The sequence below is a fragment of the Magallana gigas genome, chromosome 7 (assembly GCF_963853765.1).
Source record: "Magallana gigas chromosome 7, xbMagGiga1.1, whole genome shotgun sequence".
Classification (NCBI taxonomy): domain Eukaryota; kingdom Metazoa; phylum Mollusca; class Bivalvia; order Ostreida; family Ostreidae; genus Magallana; species Magallana gigas.
In genome coordinates this window covers 9,767,347-9,787,963 of record NC_088859.1, presented here as the reverse complement: position 1 = coordinate 9,787,963, position 20,617 = coordinate 9,767,347, and the positions used below count along the sequence as shown (strand labels likewise).

At 32.3% G+C, this 20,617-nt stretch overlaps 2 protein-coding genes across 5 annotated transcripts in view; one reads left to right on the top strand and one right to left on the bottom strand.

Annotated features, from left to right (window-relative positions):
• The first annotated feature begins 271 nt into the window (after positions 1 to 271).
• LOC105319198 (uncharacterized) lies at positions 272 to 9,645 on the top strand. Its single transcript, XM_066067449.1, has 6 exons — positions 272 to 399; positions 493 to 573; positions 4,901 to 4,936; positions 5,585 to 5,694; positions 6,165 to 6,278; positions 8,355 to 9,645. Exons 2-6 carry the CDS (start codon positions 531 to 533, stop codon positions 8,580 to 8,582), a joined length of 531 nt encoding a protein of 176 aa, XP_065923521.1. The 5' UTR covers positions 272 to 399; positions 493 to 530; the 3' UTR covers positions 8,583 to 9,645.
• LOC105323962 (cadherin-23) overlaps positions 9,084 to 20,617 on the bottom strand; it is a 34,569-nt gene continuing 23,035 nt past the window's right edge. For 2 of the 4 annotated variants that reach the window (XM_066067444.1, XM_066067445.1), the window contains exons 18-32: positions 20,054 to 20,311; positions 19,890 to 19,959; positions 19,240 to 19,685; positions 18,828 to 18,966; positions 18,518 to 18,636; positions 18,073 to 18,300; positions 17,479 to 17,567; positions 17,263 to 17,349; positions 17,049 to 17,117; positions 16,750 to 16,816; positions 16,511 to 16,641; positions 14,969 to 15,009; positions 13,885 to 13,945; positions 12,052 to 12,132; positions 9,084 to 10,438 (exon numbers count right to left, since the gene is read on the bottom strand). In XM_066067444.1, coding sequence (XP_065923516.1) covers positions 10,162 to 10,438; positions 12,052 to 12,132; positions 13,885 to 13,945; positions 14,969 to 15,009; positions 16,511 to 16,641; positions 16,750 to 16,816; positions 17,049 to 17,117; positions 17,263 to 17,349; positions 17,479 to 17,567; positions 18,073 to 18,300; positions 18,518 to 18,636; positions 18,828 to 18,966; positions 19,240 to 19,685; positions 19,890 to 19,959; positions 20,054 to 20,311 — 2,163 coding nt within the window. In that variant the 3' untranslated portion in view covers positions 9,084 to 10,161. The remainder of the gene's footprint in view (positions 10,439 to 12,051; positions 12,133 to 13,884; positions 13,946 to 14,968; positions 15,010 to 16,510; positions 16,642 to 16,749; positions 16,817 to 17,048; positions 17,118 to 17,262; positions 17,350 to 17,478; positions 17,568 to 18,072; positions 18,301 to 18,517; positions 18,637 to 18,827; positions 18,967 to 19,239; positions 19,686 to 19,889; positions 19,960 to 20,053; positions 20,312 to 20,617) is intronic. The other 2 variants (XM_066067448.1, XM_066067447.1) reach the window with 2 other exon arrangements.

Genomic DNA, 20,617 nt, shown 5'->3' with positions numbered 1-20,617 from the left:
CTTACACGAGAGATAACGTTATCTAAAGAATCAAAAATAAAACAAAAGAAATGTACGGCAAGTTGATGGAACAAGTCCTTTTTATTTCTGACAGTAATATCCATTAAAAATCAAAGGACACTTATATTTTTTTTGTGTAAATCTTCTGATTTCACACAAATATATGATTGTAAAAATACTCACCGAGGGACAACGAGTTACCTTAGATACTCGTTTCTGATAAGCAGGGCATTTCTCTGTTGATAATTAAACTGCATGTGACGCGATTGTATTTTAACATACGTGTACTTCCCGTTCACCCAATCAAGCAAACAACTTTGCATCATAAATTTTTTGGGGAAAACACCCCTTTAAAACAAAAGATTGCACACATTGAGAGGATAATTGACTTATTGAAGGGTAACTGTCTGTTAGGTGACACACTCGATTTATTTTCCCGATGTTGGAAAGAAAATTGAGTATTTATTGCAAATATTTTTTGTCTTATTGCAGCTGTCGCCCTGTGTCGTTTTAGAAGCTATCAAACCAACATGGCCGTGACTAACTACGCAATCGCCATCTGCCTGTTAGCAGGTTAGTATATTTCTGTTATGTATGCATAAGTTGGTGTACTTTATCAAACAAAATATCAAACGTAGGCTACCTATGCTAATGTTCGTGAACATTAAAACATCTCAAAGTATTTTTTAATCATTGATTATGTTCAAAAGTATTGGTCCATTCTTAAACTTTTCAGTCGTCGTTTTAAACCACTGTCTCTAGATTGGAATGTATAAAATCATATCTTAGTTAAGTTGAATGCATCTGTCCATTTAGATGGTTACAGGAAACTTATCATGTTTAAAATATATAAAAAAGTGTTCAATATGAAACTTTATCATTATCTTGGAAATAAACTATTACAGTTTTAAGAGAGAGAAAATAACTATAACGAACACCAAATGGATGTGAAATTTACATTTATGTACAACGTAAAGATAGGTTTTAAGGATTTTAATCTTGCATTTTCATCATTTAGTTATTCTTTACTATGAAGATTGCCTTCAAATTTTGTCACTGTGTGCTATTTAAAATGTTGCTTACATTGATATGGGATAATTATCATTATTACAACAGAAAAAACGATATCAGAGTTTTTAAGAAAGATAAATATACTTATGAAGGAAAAACAAGCAAGGGAAATAATGACGTCTTCTTATTCATGGTCTGAATCACCGCACTCACCTAAACAACAACTCGACGTTACACCCAACTCACTTATCGTCACGTTGTTACAAAATCAATAAAAGCCAGGTAGATCCCTGCCTGCGGTCCAGACATCCTTTTATCACGCAGCAGTCACAATGATTCATCGAACAGCTAAGCTGTTTGAAGGGAAATCACATCAAATAGGAAGAAATTTAATATAAAGAAATTGGATGTAAAAATATAACAAGTATCATTTTAAAATGTCAAAGATTAATTATTTAAGTAAACCACAAATTAATAGGACAATTACAGAATAATATGAGATCTAACAACGGTTTTAAGATTTATGATTGTAGCATGTCTTTTTATTCCTCATATCATGAAAAAAAATTCTGTTAGATTAGACAATAAATATTTAGTTCATATCATGATGCCTTTTCATTTCATCTTTTAGAAAACAGTAGGTTTTTCATATAGCGGTAACTTTTTAGTATTTTTCTCATCATTTTGGTGTGTGTGTGAGTGTCGTATAGGATTTAGTCGGAAAATGAATTATAATTCGTAATCAGCCAAGTTCGATAACCCTTTATCTTTTTATTCTTTTTTCCTATAAATCACTTGAAAAATCATACATGTAATACTATCGAGGTTTAATTGAAGAATTCCTATCTTCAATATCATTTCTATAGTTAAATTATTCTAGTACGTTTTTTAGCTCACCTGAGCTGAAAGCTCAAGTGAGCTATTCTGATCACTTTTTGTCCGTCGTCCGTCCGTCCGTCCGTCCGTCTGTCCGTCCGTCTGTCCGTCTGTCTGTCCGTCTGTAAACTTTTTACATTTTGAACTTCTTCTCTAAAACCGCTTATCCAATTTCAACCAAATTTGGCACAAAGCATCCTTATGGGAGGGCGAATATAAATTGCAGAAATAAAAGTCCGATCTGTATTCAAAGCGGAGAAAACCTTGAAACTGTAGAAAAAGGGGGGTGCATTTTAAAAAATCTTCTTCTCAAGAACTGCTGATTCCAATTCAACGTAGTTTAGCATAAATTGTCCTTATGGGAAGGAAAATATAAATTGCAAAAATTAAGGTCTAATTCTGTTTCAAATCTGAGTTATTACGAAAATAATAATAAAGGAAAGGTGTGTTCTAATCAGTTTAATACCTTCGGATTCGGCATCCGGTAAAATGGGTAGACAAGACTTGGCCTGGGCAAAACAAAAGATTGGCAGTTATTAATCTGCCAATCTCATTAAAATTTCAGGATATTTGATGGACCAGTATATTTGTATTTGCTGTAAATATTGCTGCAAAATAATGCGTATTTGGAATTGACGATTGCCGATCTGCCCCGGCTTTTATTTTGCCACGGCCCGGGTTTGCGAACCCATTTTACCAAGACTCGTATTCCATACATCTAAAACGAGGTTCTTTGTTTAAAGCAGCCATGGCATTATACGAAAAAGGGTCGATCTGACAATGATGAATTGTTGTTGTGCAACAGTTCGCGAATGAAGGGAAATTTTTGAAACATGCAAAATATATTGGTGCCGATTTTGTGAAGTAAATTGAGGCTAAATATTTCAATGCGTTGACAGTTTTCACACATGACGTTGGTGTTAGCTTGTTCTGATTTTCGTTTCGTTTTCATTATTTATGCTTTGTAACCTGGGAACTATGGTCTGTGTTTCGTGATTTTTACGTATCAAATCAAACAGAGACTTCGGTAAATCAAACAGTTAACTGTTTACCTGCGCAAATTAAGCAAAATCTGATGTATCAAAAAAGTACTGAAATACAATTCATTCTATCGGTAATTCGGCATTATATTTTGCGTAATGGTAGATTAATGCAATAGGTTTTGTTGAGATGCTCGGCATTTTCTCGAGTTTATTCAGTTTTAATAGAGTTTGATATCGCTGTCGGAAATATGTAGGTATATACATGTACATGTATATATATGATTCATTTCGAAAAAATAACTTGTGTTCTTTATTTGTTATAGTGTATGTTTCTTGTGTTTTAATCGTTTACAATTTCTATTTACTAACCATATTTGAGTGTTAAGCTTCGAATTATAAGCAAGATACAGAGATTTGCTTACAATTCTATGTTTGTACACAGATCTTAAAAACTAAAGATTAAAAAAGTAAAAAAAATTGTCAATATTTATTACGAAAATTTTCAAAGTCTCTTCTTCCAAAAACCAACTTTAACAACTTATTGTATTGTAAACTTAACATTTTTTTAGCTCACCTGAGCCAAAGTCTTCTTCTCAAAAACTATTAGGCCAGAAAAGCTCAAATTGAAATGGACGCATCCTCAGGTAGTGTAGATTCAAGTTTGTTCAAATCATGGTTCCCGGGGGTAGGGTGGGGCCACAATAGGGGGATCATGTTTTACATAAGAATATATAGAGAAAATCTTTAAAAATATTCTTCTCAAAAACTATTAGGCCAGGAAAGCTCAAATTAAAATGGAAGCATCCTCAGCTAGTGTAGATTCAAGTTTGTTCAAATCATAGTTCCCATGGGTAGGGTGGGGCCACAATTGGGGGATCAAGTTTTACATAGGAATATGTTGAGAAAATCTTTAAAAATCTTCTCAAAAACTATTAGGCCAGAAAAGCTCAAATTTGAGTGGAAGCATCCTCAGATAGTATAGATTCAAGTTTGTTCAAATCATGGTCCCCGGGGGTAGGGTGGGGCCACAATTGGGGGATCAAGTTTAATATAGGAATATATAGAGGAAATCTTTTAAAAATCTTCTTCTTAAAAATATTTGGCCAAGAAATCTCAAATTGGCATGTAACCATCCTTAGGAAGTGTAGATTCAAGTTTGTTCAAATCATGGTCCCTGGGGGTAGGGCGGGGTCACAATGGGGGATGAATTTTTTTAGATAGAGAAAATCTTTAAAAGTCTTCTTAAAACTATTAGGCCAGGAAAGCCCAAATTTGAGTGGAAGCATCCCCAGATCATATAGACTCAAGTTTGTTTAAATAATAGTCCAGGGGTAGGGTGAGGCCACAATGGGGGATGAATTTTTACTTAGGAATATATAGAGAAAATCTTTAAAAATCTTCTTTTCAAAGAATTTTTGGCCAGAAAGGGTTTAAACTTGTGTATAGGCATCCTCGGGTAGTGTAAATTCAAGTTTGCAAAATCACAGTCCCTAGTGGTAGGGCGGGACCGTGATGGCGGTTTGAATTTTTACATAGGAATATAAAGAGAAAATCTTTAAAACTATTCTAGGAAAGTGTTCGGTTCAAAACTCAGTACTTAGTGTGAAAGCAAAGGTTATTCAGATTTAAGTCTGATGAAACCATGATTCCCTAGAGAAAAATGGGGCCATGAAATGGGAGGGGGTATATAGGAATAGAGAAAAATCTTCTTACAGGTACAACAACAAAAGGGGCTTGGTATTTACCAAAAAATAAGAGGTTGATAAAAATTGGCAGATTTTCAATTTTTTTTTAGCAAGATCTACTGTACTCAGTTGTCAAGATATTTTGATACTGTAATGCTAATTTGATCAGAATTAAGGCAATTGTTGCTCAGGTGAGCGATGTGGCCCCTGGGCCTCTTGTTTTCTGAAATGATATTGTATTTCTTTTTTAAAGAAGTCAATGTCTGTTTGCTATATCACCATTTTTTTTTCATTTGAATTGATATGACGCTCAAAATTCAACAAATTTCTTTGCTGTTTTTGCAGCTACCTTTACTCCTGTTCAACTTACATCAAGTACAAGTAAGTATTTTTTACCAATCATTATGATTATGTTAAGAAGTATTGGTCCATTTTAAAACTGTTCACTCGTCAATTCAAATTTCTCTAGATTGGAATGTATAAAAAATATAATATACCTTAATTAGTTAATTGGAATACATTTGTCCATTAAGATTTTAAAAGGAAACTTACGAGGTTAGTTTTATTAGAATAGACACATGCAAGTCAGAACAAATTTAAACACCATGATATACAGATACAAATAGTAAACTCTTTAAATTCACGTAAAGTTTTAAAAACTATATATGGAAACCGCCAAAATTATCCTTTTGAATTGTACGATAAAGCACCCAGTATTAGAAGAAAACTTTTATTATCATTAATCAGCTGTAAACACAGAATTTTAAAGATAGATCCAGAATCATTCTCTAGTTTTTACTTTTTCGCGCAGATTAATTTTTTTTCCACATGGTGGAGAGAGCGGGTGTGTAGGTTTTTTCTTGTTTGCCATCCACCCCAATGGAGAGAGGGGTCCACGATCTTTTTTACGAACTTAACAAAATGAAGATATATTCCTAGTGATTAAACCGATTAGGATTTTAACAAACAAAACTTTTAACTCAAAGCAATTTATCATATACTTTACTTGTGACGATTTTGTGTCTTTAGCCACGGAGGCTGCAACATCTGAAGCTTCGACGACGGCAGCGGCGTCTACGGCAGCGTCATCTACGGCAGAACAATCAACCACAGCGGCAGCAGCTGCAGCTACGACAGCTGTGAGTATTTATAATAAATCAAAAGTATAAAATCCATGATGAAAATTCAATCTATATATCTATTTCAGAGTAAAACTACCTCTATATGATATCTCTAACAATTAATGAATACGCCAGAAAATCTCACAAGTATTTCATGTATATACCTACCGAAGATAACATCGCTACAGGGTTGAATTAGTTAGTTTAGAAAATGACTTGGAGGTATATACAAACGATGTTGTTGCTCATTTGTTTTAAAGAGGATAAAGTGACAGATAACCCATGACAGATATCTACAAGTAATAAACATGATCGAGATATAGAACTACACCAAACATCATATTATCAAATTCAATGTTAAAATATTTTTTTAACATTTCTTCAGATGTATTTTGTATTACAATAAAGGTTTAAACTTAAAATCATTGTTAAATTATATCAGATTGTTTAGTTTATTGCTTTACGTTAATGTGTTTTTTCCTCTACAGGCAAGGAATATAAGTTGTCATTCACATTCCTGTGAAGTAAAAGGTTGTTTACAAGCAGCTATTTCTAATACTTCAGTCAACACGGAAAAATGTACTACCGCCGGAAACTGCTTTGTAAGTGTTTGAAACCCTACCAAAGCATTGCATACAGTCACTTGTTTTACAGATCAAACATGTTTACCAACTGTAATTATTTCTTAGCGCCACAGACACTGTATTACAGATTTAAAGTGATTTTCCATGAATGAAAACAAGAAATACATTATTTTTCTGGGACTTTATTTTTAGGTACCTGAATCACTCAGGTAACCTACATGTATTGCAATTCGTCTACGTCCGGCGTTGTGCGTTCTGCGACATGCGTCGTGCGTTAACCATTTTACATTTAAAATTTCTTTTAGACTTCAAAGACAATTGCTGCCATTTTTTGGTGTGAAGCATCTCTAGGATAATAGGAACGTAATTTTCATAGGGAAGGGGTGAAACATGCAAAAGGCCAATTTGAAAAAAAATCTAATATTCAACTTCATAACGTATGAGGAAAAACTAATGCATGGTTTTAATGTCCATGAAGCCCTCAGCCATAATTGTAAATTCCATGGCTCTCAGGTCAGGGATTCAGCCTCTATGATTGGGTTTAATTTAGCTAGATATTAAGACTTATTAAATCTTTAAAAAGTATTCTTTTCTTCACCCATACATTTTAGTAAAAATGTAATGCATCGTTATGATGTCCGCAGATTTGTCTGCCTAAATTATAAAATTCAGGGCCCTGGGGCAAGGGTTCAAACCCTAGGGTGGGCCAAGATTTGATGATAGTTTTTTGTACTATCACAGTCGTGGGAGATAGTCATGCATTGTTTAAGTGAAATTCAATCCTCATGCCATGGAGCTTTTTTGGGGAAATGAGTATATATAGCCATGCCATATAGTAAACATGCATTTTTACTTAAGATAACTGCTGTGTGTCATTTACCAACAACTGTAACGTCCTCCTGAAACTACATAGTATATTATCATTTGGCAATATTGAATTAAATGTCTTTTTTAGGAAATCTGCTTTAATAACATGTACATTGTATGCTTGTAGAAATCAGCTGTATGCATTTTGTGTGCATTATTATTATCAATGAAACTGTGAACATTATAAAGATTGACTATTAAGGGCCATTGAGGACCTGTAGCTCTCTTACTACCAAAAGTTTACAACTTTTGGCCACTGGATCTTGGGTATAGATAATTCCGGAATGAATGTTTTTAAACATCTTATGATAAAAGCGGGGGTAACAGTCAGAGGAGTCTCAGATTAGGATTTAGACTTTAAAAAGAAGTTTAAAATACAAGCATGAGACTCTCAGATATGTCAATCTAATGGCTATGGTACTCAGATGACCTTCAAGGCCTGTGAACGTATTGTTCATTCATATCCTATTTTACCTTAAACATATCTCTAGATTATACTCTACACTCAACAAAACTTCTAAGTGTTCACCCTGATAAATAATTTGTAAATTACAAAATAGAAAAAGAGAATTTTTCAACATTTCGTAATTGATATGTCATCTCATCAATAGCAGAGATAAAATAAGACAACCTCGATTGAAATCAATTACTGTAAATTCCTTATATTACGCGAATACTTAATTCCGCGATCCCGCTGGTTTCTACCAAATCGCGAGAATATAAAATCGCGAACGTTGAACTTTTCTCCTTATTTCTTATAGTTTTCAACTCTCAGAAAATAATGGCGAGATTTTAAAATCCGCGAAGGATGCTTCTCGCGATTTTACGCGGATATTAATTCCTCGCGTTTAATTAGGAATTTACAGTACCCGTGACGAAACGTCACACTAATATTTGGTATTTTTCTGTGCATGCTTAACATGGTTGACAAAAACACTGAAATTCAACCAGACTGGACGTGTTTGTCAAATTGAGCGAAGGTCAAGGTCTCGGATCGGAATGTCAATACATCGTCTTTAAATATTTGCAAGCTAAGTTGAAATCGACAAGACAAATAAATAAGCTTTTTTTGTATAGTAAATACATTATACTGGATGAAACTTTTGTTGAGTGTATGTTAACCTCAGACCTATTGAACTACATCAAGTTACGTTCACAGAGGACAAACAATGATGTCCCTGCGAGAAGTGTAACTTAATAAACATCCCAGCATTGTATCTGTTTTAGGTAAAACAAACAGCTAACACCACTTACACCAAGGAAGAAGCTGGATGTGACACTTCAGCATGCGCCACTACCATCCAAACTACCGGCGACGAAAAAAAAAAATGCTGCACCACAGATGATTGCAATGGGGATACGAATGACTTTAAGTCACAATCAAACGCGCCACCTTTGTCATACAAAACTGCGATTGTTATATCTTTCTTCATTCTGTGTCTCAACAGATTTTGAAATATAGAATCGATGATATAATTTACCCCCCCCCCCCTACTGTTATCTTTCCTACCTTTTTATGTTTCAAAGAGGGTTTTATTTAAATTACACATGATGTGAAATTTAAACATGTATTTATTTTATTGCTTTATTTGGCTGATAATAAAAATTAATGAAAGTAATGTCTAAAAATTAATGTCAACCAATTCAGTATTAATATCAAAAAATGTTTTTACTTGAAATCAATTCTTATTTCTATTTTTATATTGGTGAAGTACCAAGTGCATGCAACTAATTTATATACTTTTAACAATGTTATATTCTTTTCATATTTCGATTTAATGTCCAAGTTGTTTCGTTTTTCGTTGGGCTGGGGTAAACCATCGTTTAATTCCTCAAGGAATCGTTTTCGAAACCAATATCAGCGCGTAATTTTCTGAAACAAAATCAAAATTTATTTAATAAAAAGAAGAAAGATTTGTATGTAGCTTATATTTTTGGCAACATTTTTTGGCAACATTTCACGAAAAATATTTGATTAGAAATAGTGTAAAAGATAAGAATGGAGCAATTAGTGACCTATACTGCAATCACAATATTCCTTGATATATCAATGAGGAGTTTTATTAAACTTAATAGGACATATTTACGTTGTTGACCTGACAACAATGAAAATGACAAATTTTGTAAGAATGTCTTTCAAAAGATTCCTGAATAGTTTTATGAAGTGTCAGCCTAATTATTGCACTGAAAACATATATGACGGAATCGAATTAATGTTTGTATGTTTTTATATATTTAAACGTTTGCAACGATATATGCTGATTTATGCACGATATACAATTGTATTGACAAACTGTATCTCTGTTGTTTTATGCTTTTTATTAGATAAGTTTTGTCTTCATCTTATATTGGAAGTTAAATCAAAGTTAGTGTCATATCATGGAACATACTATTTAGATGTTGGTTTATGAAAATCACTAAAACAAAAAAGTAAAAGGAAATAATGTGTGACTAAAAAGAACTTGATTGTTTTGTTTAATATATAATACAGCGTTGTTACATAAAATTAAAAAAAATGTATCTTGTTTTTATTTTCAAGCTGAACTAAAAATAAACTTAAACATATTTGAGTGTGAAGTGTTTAAATCAAATTGTACAATATGATTTTAAATCACGTAAATATATGAAAGACTGTTTGAAAGAAGGATGTTTATTTTGCGACCATGAAATATGCTACAGAGTTGAACCAAGCAAAGATGTATGGTAAAAAATTCCCACTTTAAAATATGCATGCATGCTTCCATTTACAATAATTAAATCTCGTAACTAAGCAATGAATTTAAAAGAAATTATAATTCTGTCTGTGTTACTTTGGAAAGGTTCTTCCCGTTTTCACGTCAAAGGAACCTGTATAATATATAATGTGATATTTTCTATGCAATATCTGATAATTTAGACAAATTCATCACTGTGAAAGTACTAAATAATAAAAAAAAATAATGTTGTTTTTAACATAAACTAATTTCAAATTAAAAAAGTTGAAAAGAAATCAACTCAACGTCGTTTTCAACAGCAAAATCTGATGAAGTACATTTTAGACATCTGTGGATTCCACTATTTCGTAGCTTTCATTGACTTTTCCATTCATTACATCGAACCGATCGTTACAGTCCATGTCGTGGGGTACCGGCGCTGTTTTTTCATGTTGCTTTACTGCTTGCTTTAGGAGCATAAGGTCATCGTCAGAGTCATTTTGGATAACGTCATCATCCCCATACATATCCATGGTCACTTCCTTTTCTTCAACTGGATTGTCGTTGTCACGGTTACGTTTGGCATACTCAACTTCATTATAGTCTAAGGAGTTTTCACTGTATAGGACAGATGGTTATCAAATAGTATTAATACAACATTTGTGAAACAATATTAATATACAGCACTGCCTCAAAAGTATTCGCGGAAAAACAAAATGGCGGACTTTAAAAAAAAATCAACGTATATTAAATGAATCACGTCTAAACTTTTCGCTTGTTTACTAATTTAGAGTTATCTCCCGCAAACGTATCACGTGGGTTAACCCCAGACCATATGACGTATCATTGTTGTCGTCTGCTATTTTTATCAAACAGTGTTTTCCAACATGGCGCGTAAGTCAAACGAAATTAGTACTGAGCTTAAACAAGTAGTTGTAGATTTAAAACGGGAAGGACACAGAAACTGTGAAATTGAGAGATTGTTGAATATATCTGAGTCAACAATTAGATCTATATGGCAAAAGTTTTCCACGACGGGAATTGTGGAAAATTTACCCCGTTCCGGGAGACCTCCGAAAGTTACCAAAAGAGCGGAGAGTAGACTTTTGCTCTTTGTTAAAGGAAATTGTGGAAGATCATTACGGGACATAACACATTATTTTAACACAGGATGTGCAGTTAATGTCCATCACAAGACTGTCCAAAGAATATTGCACAAAAATAAGGTTTTTTGGCGAGTTATTAGGAAGAAAATGGTAGTCAGGGAGGTGAACAGAAGAAAGCGACTTTCGTGGTGTCTGGCAAGGTGGAATTGGTCAGTTCAGAATGAATGGAAGCAAGTGATATTTAGTGATGAATCACGGGTTGTAATAGGACAGAATAATCGCGTGTATGTGTGGCGTTCAGCAAATGAAGCTTACCGTCCGGAATGCATGTGTCCTTCATTTCAGAAGCGTGTGACAGTAATGATATGGGGTTGCATATCGTGGCATGGTGTTGGAACTATAAATGCCGTTAAATATCAGGAAATTCTTGAAAACAACCTTTGGCTGGTTTTAGCTCGTCATTTCTCTGATGGAATGTATAGATTTCAGGACAACAATGCACCTGTGCATCGAGCAAGAATTATCGAAGAATACAAGCGTGACAATACTATTAATTGTTTGACTTGGCCTGCCCAGTCCCCAGATCTAAATGTTATAGAGAATATATGGCTTCGTATTAAAAGAGAGCTTCAAAATACTGCCCGAAACATAAGGACCCCTGATGAATTTTTTAACGCCATTAACGAACTGTGGACGTCTTATCAACCCCGATATGTCCAAAACTTATGTAATTCACTTCCAAGGAGAATAATGGTAGTGATTCGATCCAAAGGTTGCTTGACAAAGTATTAAAGTAAGTCTGTTTATCATTTTTCGTTTTTATTTTAGTCCTAAACTTTGAAGCAGGGTTTGTTTACAAAGTCCGCCATTTTGTTTTTCCGCGAATACTTTTGAGGCAGTGCTGTACTTCTACACCGCTAAAAGATATTCATTACAATATATCTTTTTAGTTTTCTACTTGGAAATCATAATCTTAGTTCAAAGCAAAAACGCAAAAAGACAGGTAATTATAAAAATGTTACATTTTGTTTACCAAGAGACAAAACCATTCATGAATTATGAAATGTTTAAACTACATCATTAAAAGACAAATCAAAAACAAAAACCCAAAACAATTGGGTTTACCTTCCGGCTAGACTTGCACGATCCACCAGGTCATTTATTCTACGCTTGACCTCATCATCTTTATCTACCAAGGGGTTTTTACTGGAAAAAAATAAAAATTATGTACATAACTTGTTTTTGCTTAGAAATTCAAGAATTTTAATGAAATGCATGTATTAGAATAATTCGCAATAAATAACATTTTTTCATTTTGCCTTACATAAATGAAACGGTTTGTATGTATATACTCATGAATATGTTAAGTCATGGATAAAACCCCACAAATTAAAAGGGGAAAGCGTCATAGAAATTAATTAATACATTGTAAACAAATTAAAGAAAGCAAAATATCCTTGAAAATTCAAAATTATTTCAATCAATTCTTAATTAAAAACTAACCGAATCCATAAAATATAATGTGAATCGGATTATGAATAAAAATCTTTCTTCATTTATGCTAAGTTCCCACTGTTGTGCAATCCGTTATGAACACTACAATCTACAAATTGTATCTAATCCTGGAATGTTTCATTATTTTAGTATTATATACGAGGTGATGCAAGTCGGTACGTCCTTATGCGATCTGTTAAGCTTTGATACTCTTCAGTCACAAAAGACATATTTCATTTGACGGGATCTTTCATGATCTCATTGTCCGTTTCGATACAAAAAATACGTTTAGATAAGAGAGACTTCCCGATTTGATCTCGATCTGATCCGAACATCACGACACGAGTCCCCGATTTGGTATGCTTGTCTACGTGTAAATACATATACGTTCGTATACGTAACTATACGTTCATCGCTAACTAATGTACTCTTTTGCGATGAGGTATGATAATAATGGCGCTTCTTTTCACGACCCGGATGGAAAATCATCACTATTTGAGCTACGATACGATCACTGACACATTGAAGTTGAATGCCACCCAGCGCGGTCTTTCCTTTCACCAACATTGATACAGATTGACATGATTAGGGGTACACAATTAAATGCATTGTGCTGCACTTCAAAACGATACAGTGCATCTGATACGATAATAAAGAATAATTAAGTTTGAAAATTAGTTGTGTTGATCAAAATCTTTTTAACCGTCAAAAATTTCAATGTGATAGTGGGAACGTGCGTGAAATTAGCCAGTCTGAAAACAAACTTTTTTCTATCATATGCCCAAAAGACAAGTTCGTATGTAATAATAAAAAAAATATGGCTGTTTTTAAGGTCAATATAATGATTTGGCTACCTGAGAAATACAATATCCAGACGCTCGCAATGAGTGATATTAGTTTAAAGCCTTAGCCGAACAAACTGAGAAGCACGATATTTCATTGGATAATCTATTTTAGTCCAATGTAGAGATTATCAAACGTTATATTGTCCTCTGAAGTCACATACAGGTGAATATAACGTTCTGTTTTTTCGGTCTTCGGACTGTACAATATCTGACAGAATAAACAGTTTTTGGCTTATAACCATTACAAAGATAGAAACTGTAAATTCCTTATTTTACGCGAGTACTTCATTCCCCGAATCAACCGTTTTCATTAAATAGCGAGGACAAAAAATCGCGAATGTCGAATTTTCATCATCGTTTCTTGTAATAAATATATATCCGGAAAATAAAAGCGAAAGAGAGAGAGGAGAGAGAGAGAGAGAGAGAGAGAGAGAGAGAAGAAAAGAAATAGTCAAAATTGAGATAAAATAATGTATATAGATATATTAATTGATAGAGGACTTGTCTTAAATCTTTAAAACAAAAATTTTATCAAATTTAAATGTCATTATGTTTCATCACTATATAAAATTGGGATTTCAAGAGAAATATTTGTTCACTGAATTCGTTAAAAACCTACGTTGAAGAAAATATATTGCTTCCCGGAAGATATGGTTGTCCAAGGTTATCTTTGTTCTTTTCTGCAAACAGAGAAATATCTAATTAATACAAATGGAGAAATCACGTACACTTTATTCATGAGCTAAATTCCATGTGACACTGTTCTCATTAATATTCATGTATTATAGTTGTCTCCCTAACAAATGAAAATTACATACCTTTTATGTATGAAATTGGTGTGGTTACCTCAAAACTTTAATTTTTTGAAAAAGAACACGTGTTAAGGCAATGCATAGATTATCTGTGTATGTTTTTTTGTCAACACATTCAGTGATTCATACTTCCAATTCACTTTAAATGCCTCCCTATTCAACCATAATATTATCTAAAAATAGGACTTTACCGGCCAAAATGAGTAAATAAATAAACAAAATAATAGTTGAAAAAATCAGCTTAGAACTAAAAAGAATTATAACCTGAAAAATATCATTCAATTTATAAAGATAATTATTGTCGAAATATGCAATTATGATTCAATATAAAGCCTAAATGCCTAGTTGCAAGTTTGATAGCTTACTGAAAAAAATGCTTAATTGAAAGTAAAAAGAAACCGATAAGACTTGTTTTTAATTTGAGTCAAGGTTTCTGCAATATATAATTAGTTTGCAATATAAACTTTGTAAATATTTGAGGAACAACTTTACCTATGAATGGCAAGTATTTTGAAAATAATTCCAAAACCTCTTCATGAGGTCTTTCATCACTAAAACACACTATTTTCCTACAACGCCCCGCTTTGATTTTTCAAATTCAAAAGAAACCGCCATCTTAACATCTCATTTAGACAAAACAAGTGCATTCTGATCACGGATGTAGTCAATAACAAAACCAAATGCGGAGAAATACTAATTTTTTAAATTAGTAATTTTTGTAATTCCTTTATATATATTTTATATGTACTGAAAATCACCATTGTGATAACAATATGGCCGCTATGCAAATAAGTAAAATGTATACAATTTTTCCATATGATTAACTTTAAATAAAAGAAAATAAATAAGTGCATATCTGTAAAAAAAAATAAAAAAAAAATAGCACATTACCCGCTGTTGGTATAGTAGCAGCTTTTAGTTTTCTCTTAAATCTGAAAAAAAAATTAATGACACAGAGTAACAAGAGATACATGGGCCACTTCGCGCACCTGAACAATAGTTCTTCTATCATTTTGAAATGTTTTAATATGAAATTCTTTAAAAATGTTGATAAATTTTCATACTTTCTTAGATTTTACAATTCATTCAACAATACATAAAAAGAAGCCTTCCATTTTGGACATCATATCTTAAGATCTAAGATGCATTAACTGGTCATTCTTATTATCCTGGGCCTCTATGTGTCAAAAATTAGAAAATTGTAAATCGAACTTTACATAATTATAAAAAGTTAAGGAAGGTCACTGTGATCTTAATATAAAGATATGAAGATGTGAGGATGCTTATACATAGTCAAATAACTAAACGTAGTATTGTATTTTGATGATTTTTTAATAATCTTTTCTATATACTTCGACCAGGGTGACCAGTATTGGTGCAGAAGGCATGGTTTTAACAATTAAGAATCTACATATTCTAAAGATTTCTAGCATAGTAGTCTTAATGTAGCTCTTAAGAAGAATTTTTTTTCTATAAACTGTGTTAAACTTTGAACCCCTCCTGGGGCCGAGTACTAGTGCAGGGGGTCACGATTTAGACTCTATCTGAAAATGCATGCAAAGTAACACAATTGCAGCATTGTAATTCTTGAAAATAAGATTTTAAAACATTTCCCCAATACACTCCTATGTGAAACTTTGAAACCCATTCTGTTAAATTTTGAACTCCTCTTTGGTCCCTAGTTTTTGTCCAGTGGTCATGACTTTTTCAAATTTAGATTCTTCACTTTATATACAAGCTTTTGTGTAAATATTGTAATTTCTGGGGCAGTGGTTCTTGAGACCATGCATTTTTAAGGCTCACACCATATGCACTGTTTTATGACAATCTCCCTTATGGAAAGGTGTTCGTAGTTTTTTTTTTTATAAACAGGAATTCCCTTCCTATAAGGATTCATTTTACCAATCTGGTTTAATTCGGCTCAGTGATTCTAGAGAAGAATTAAAACTTGTAAAAAGTTTACAGACAGACGGATGGACAGACTACGGACAATCCAATAGATAAACTGCATTTTGTGATGAAGTTGTCATTGGTCAAAATGTTTTACATTATATTTAACCTTTTATTTTCTTTGTTTGCATAAAACATATTCCCTATTTCATATGTTCAGAACTTCGCTTTTTTTTTTATTTCAAAGTAAACAAAAACAGAGAGCAAAAATTAATTTATTTATAATTTTGCAGTATAAGTAAATGTCAATATTTTAAAAAATCAGAATATAATCACATCTATTGATGTCTTTTTAAAATAAATTGTTTTGTTAAATGACGTCACAGAATCAATCATTATTTCATTCATTGGTTCATAAAACAAAGAGATGCGCAAAATTTAGATATAGACTAGAAATGGACTAGAGTAAGGATTCTTTGAAAACAGGCAATCATCTTTAGTGTTTAATGCTAGGGAATCAAAATAATGAGAATATATACCAACCGTGTGTTAGACACTATATAGAAGTAAATAATGATGCCGAGAATTAGCGCAAGAAGAACGATAACTGCCACCAGGATGTATGTCTCTTTGATTTTGTTCTCATTTGTTATCGGGTCCTTTATTGTTAATGCCTGTAAGGAAAACAATGCAATGACATTTCTGTAAAATAACTAAACATCAATAACTAGATTCATTATTAAACAAATGAATGTAAATAAATAAATAAATACAAAGCTTACTCCAATTGCTTGAACCGCAAACTCGTCACGTAAGCCCTTCAAACTGTCACCTCTTTTATCTAAAAGGCTAATGTCATTTTGCAGGTTGAAAATGATTTTCATCAATAATCTTTTTAATTGATATAGAATTTCATTAATGGTTTTATTATTTGTAATTTCAATGGTCGCTAGTAATGTTTCAATATATTTAGAAAGTGTTAATTGTTTTAGATTTGTGCTCAGATAACATTAAAATATGTAATAATGTCTTTGCTTATTCATTAAAATATGAAATGTAAAGGGAAAAGAAAAGAATCAACCTTTCAACACTTGCGGCTTCCAACACTGTATTCGTTGGTTCGTCTAAAACGTGGAATGTCAACAAAGACCTGTGACGTTAATCAAAGCAATAAGTTATATTATTCAGCCTAAAAAACAATATATATTGAATATTCTTTCTGGAATGTTTTTGAATCAATAAATTTGAAAATTGTCTTTACAGTACAATATTTCATGAATCGGGACTTTGCTTACTCGTGTTCCTTGAGATTGTTGTTATTATCCATAAACTGCTCGATTTTATCAAACACACATTTATAGCCTAAGACTTGCGACAGTTTCCTGCAATAAAAGTATAGTTTGAAAGTTAGCACACGTATAATCTAAATATAATGTAAAGGTAAACACATACATAACGTTATTATAACCATAAGTGTTTGACAATATTATTTAATCAAATGATAATCCTACTTCAGTACTGTATCTTTTACTTGATAAACCGCATTTGTTTGCATTAGAAAATGCATTGAGAGCTGTTGGGATTCGTCTATAACGTAGATCTGAAAGCAAATTGTTCATCATAAAAATAAACGTCCCGAATAAACAATATAAGAAAAAAATAAGTTTACACCTTACGGGTAGCATATCAATATCTGAATATTAATATAAAATAGAATATTGCAATAATAGCTACACAAACAAATAATATGCTATTTTTTGTGATGATTTAAAAAAAAACAAGAACAAAAACAAATGCTTATAACTGATAGATTATTAACAAACTTATGAACTAATTAGTTCAGATATGAAAATTAACGAGTTTATGATTTACTGATTTGTTAGATGTATACAGAAGTCCCAAAAGATTTGTTTAAAACACAAGACTGCATTATAAGAAATTTGAATTTTTTTAATAATAAATTCGAAACAAAAGTACCTTAAAATTAAATCTCTGACATCTACATAAAGTATCATTTTTTTAAAATATTGATTAGTTTTGTAAGTAAAATTACTCAGTAAATGTTTTTTTTTAAATTTAACAATGATAAACAATTTTTTTCTTACGTCCAATATTGTGTAATCGGTTCCTGCTGTATCATTCACTGTTATATTGATCTTGGCGTAACCCCTTCCCGTAAACAGTACATTGGAATACACGGTACCATTTATCGTCACACAAAATGAATGACTGCATCCCGATCCTACTTTATTGTTATCAAGATCTTTGTATACATTATAGTAGAACGTATGTATCCTGTTCTCGACACTTGAATCAGCATCACTGACTTTTTCCTAATAACAAAAAAGTTTATCCTACAAAGGGTTGCCACACAACAATAAACAATTTTCACATTTCTTGATTAACATTAAATTTTGTGAAACTATTTTCATGTATTGCGTATATTTATCAAAATAGATGTTTTAACATTTTTGTTTTTAGACAATGTTGACATTTTTCATGCTTTTACATAGTTTTAAATTTAAAGACATATTCACGATAAATACTCACTTTTAAATCAAAGACCACAGTGCGAATACCAGAGTCTCTTAAAATTCCAGCAGACAATGATTTTTGCAGAAAGATAGGCGGATTATCATTCTTGTCTGTTATGCTCAGTGTAAGTTGTGCTGAATTGTTTTGGAAAAATAATTTGGCAATGAGAAAATGTCAATGTTGATTACAATTTAAATAGCATGATTAAGGGTTTTGTTTTAAAAAATTCTCATAATAAATTAAACGTAAGTGCTTTTCTCAAATGACGCACTCGAAAATAACTCTGTAACAGTGAGGAAGGCGAAGAAAAAAAGAGAGATCATACCCATGGTTGAATTCTCGTACGTAGACGCTGTTTTAATGTCAACGACAGTCACGTTTAAGACAACTCTTTTCACAGTCTCAGCATCAACCTTTGGAGAGCTTGATATAACTCCAGTTGATTTATCAATAACAAAGTAGTTCTAAAAGAAAAGACGAATGTGCAATAACCTTCTATAAAACGAATGACCTTTACGCCTCAACCAATTGTCTCATTTCGGAATTGTGGAATTGATAGCCGATAAACAATTCAATGCCTATATAAAATTATGCAATAAAATTCATTTAAAACTTATTATTGAAGCATGAAGGTTTTCTTGATTCAAAAGATTTCATAATTTTCCATATTAACTCAATGTAAGTACTGATGTTTCTCCATCTTAGTCAAACAAAATAATTTCTTTTCAAAGGCTTACCTTGAAATTAACTAGTTCTGAATCGTTTGCCTTCCTGTCGATATAACACACCTCTGCAACCTGAATAATGTACTCCAATTCTGAATCAGTATCATTGTCAATACAAGACACGTTGAATACAACTTTTTCAGTTTCATTTTCTTGAACCTCTATTTTATTGGGGAGATTCAAATACCTCGGAGGCGTATCATTAACGTCAAGAACATCAATGGTAACATTTGTTGTCCCGGTCCTTTGTGGATTTCCTCTATCTATGGCAATGACAGTGATATCGTATTTCGGAACTATTTCTGTATCCAACATCGCACCATGCTGAACTGATATCACCCCAGAAGAGCCGTCCATGCTAAATTGATCCGATCCTCCGGAAAAAATGAAGTACGATATTTCATTGTTTGGAGCGGTTCCGTCAGCATCGTAAGCGGATACTGTTAAAACCGATGTTCCTACAGAAACAAATACACATTCTGTAAAGATTTTTTAGAGGAGAAAGCCAATGAAAATTCGTTACTAATCCAAAGGTATATATATATATATATCGTTACTAATCCAAAGGTGTATATATATATATATATATATATATATATATATATATATATATATATATATATATATATATATATATATATATATATATATAACACTGGTACCGATTCCAGAATTCTCTTTAACAGAGCCCTTGTGTGTTTGGTTAAATGTTGGATTGTTGTCGTTTTCATCCTGTTGTAAGATGAAAATTTATGACGTAAGGCATTTAGAAAGAAATTTTGCCAAAATTACAAAAAAGATTTCGTACATTGTTTTTCTCTTTTACCTGCACAAATGTTGTCAGGGTGACTGTTGAGCATAAAGGTGAATTTCCATGATCACATGCTTTTATTCTCAATCTAAGCTCTCCTGCTTTGCCTCTGGATGATACGGATAACTCTTCATAATCTAATTCTTTAATGCACGAGACAGCTCCGGACTGATTTATATGAAAATGGATGTGATTTATGCAGGTATCATTGTCATCCACAATGCAGTAAGATATATTACTGTTTGGTGAATTGATCTCGTCCCGATCCGTTGCCTTAAATTATACAAAATGAGTTTGTAATCAAAAATCTTTTCCAAAAAAAAAAACTAAAAGAGATTTTTAATAAAGGGTTTGTAGATGATTTGTACTTTCAAAAATTATCGCAAATGTAACAAGAGGCCCATGGGCCACATCGCTCACCTGAGGAACAATAGGTATGATAAAATCAGCTCAATGGAGTCATAATACAAACTATCTGGACAATATACAATAATTCATGTAAATCCTGTATAAATAAAATCCATTTTCCCCTGGATATTCTTATGTTTATAATCATTAGTCCCTTTTCTAACAGGATGA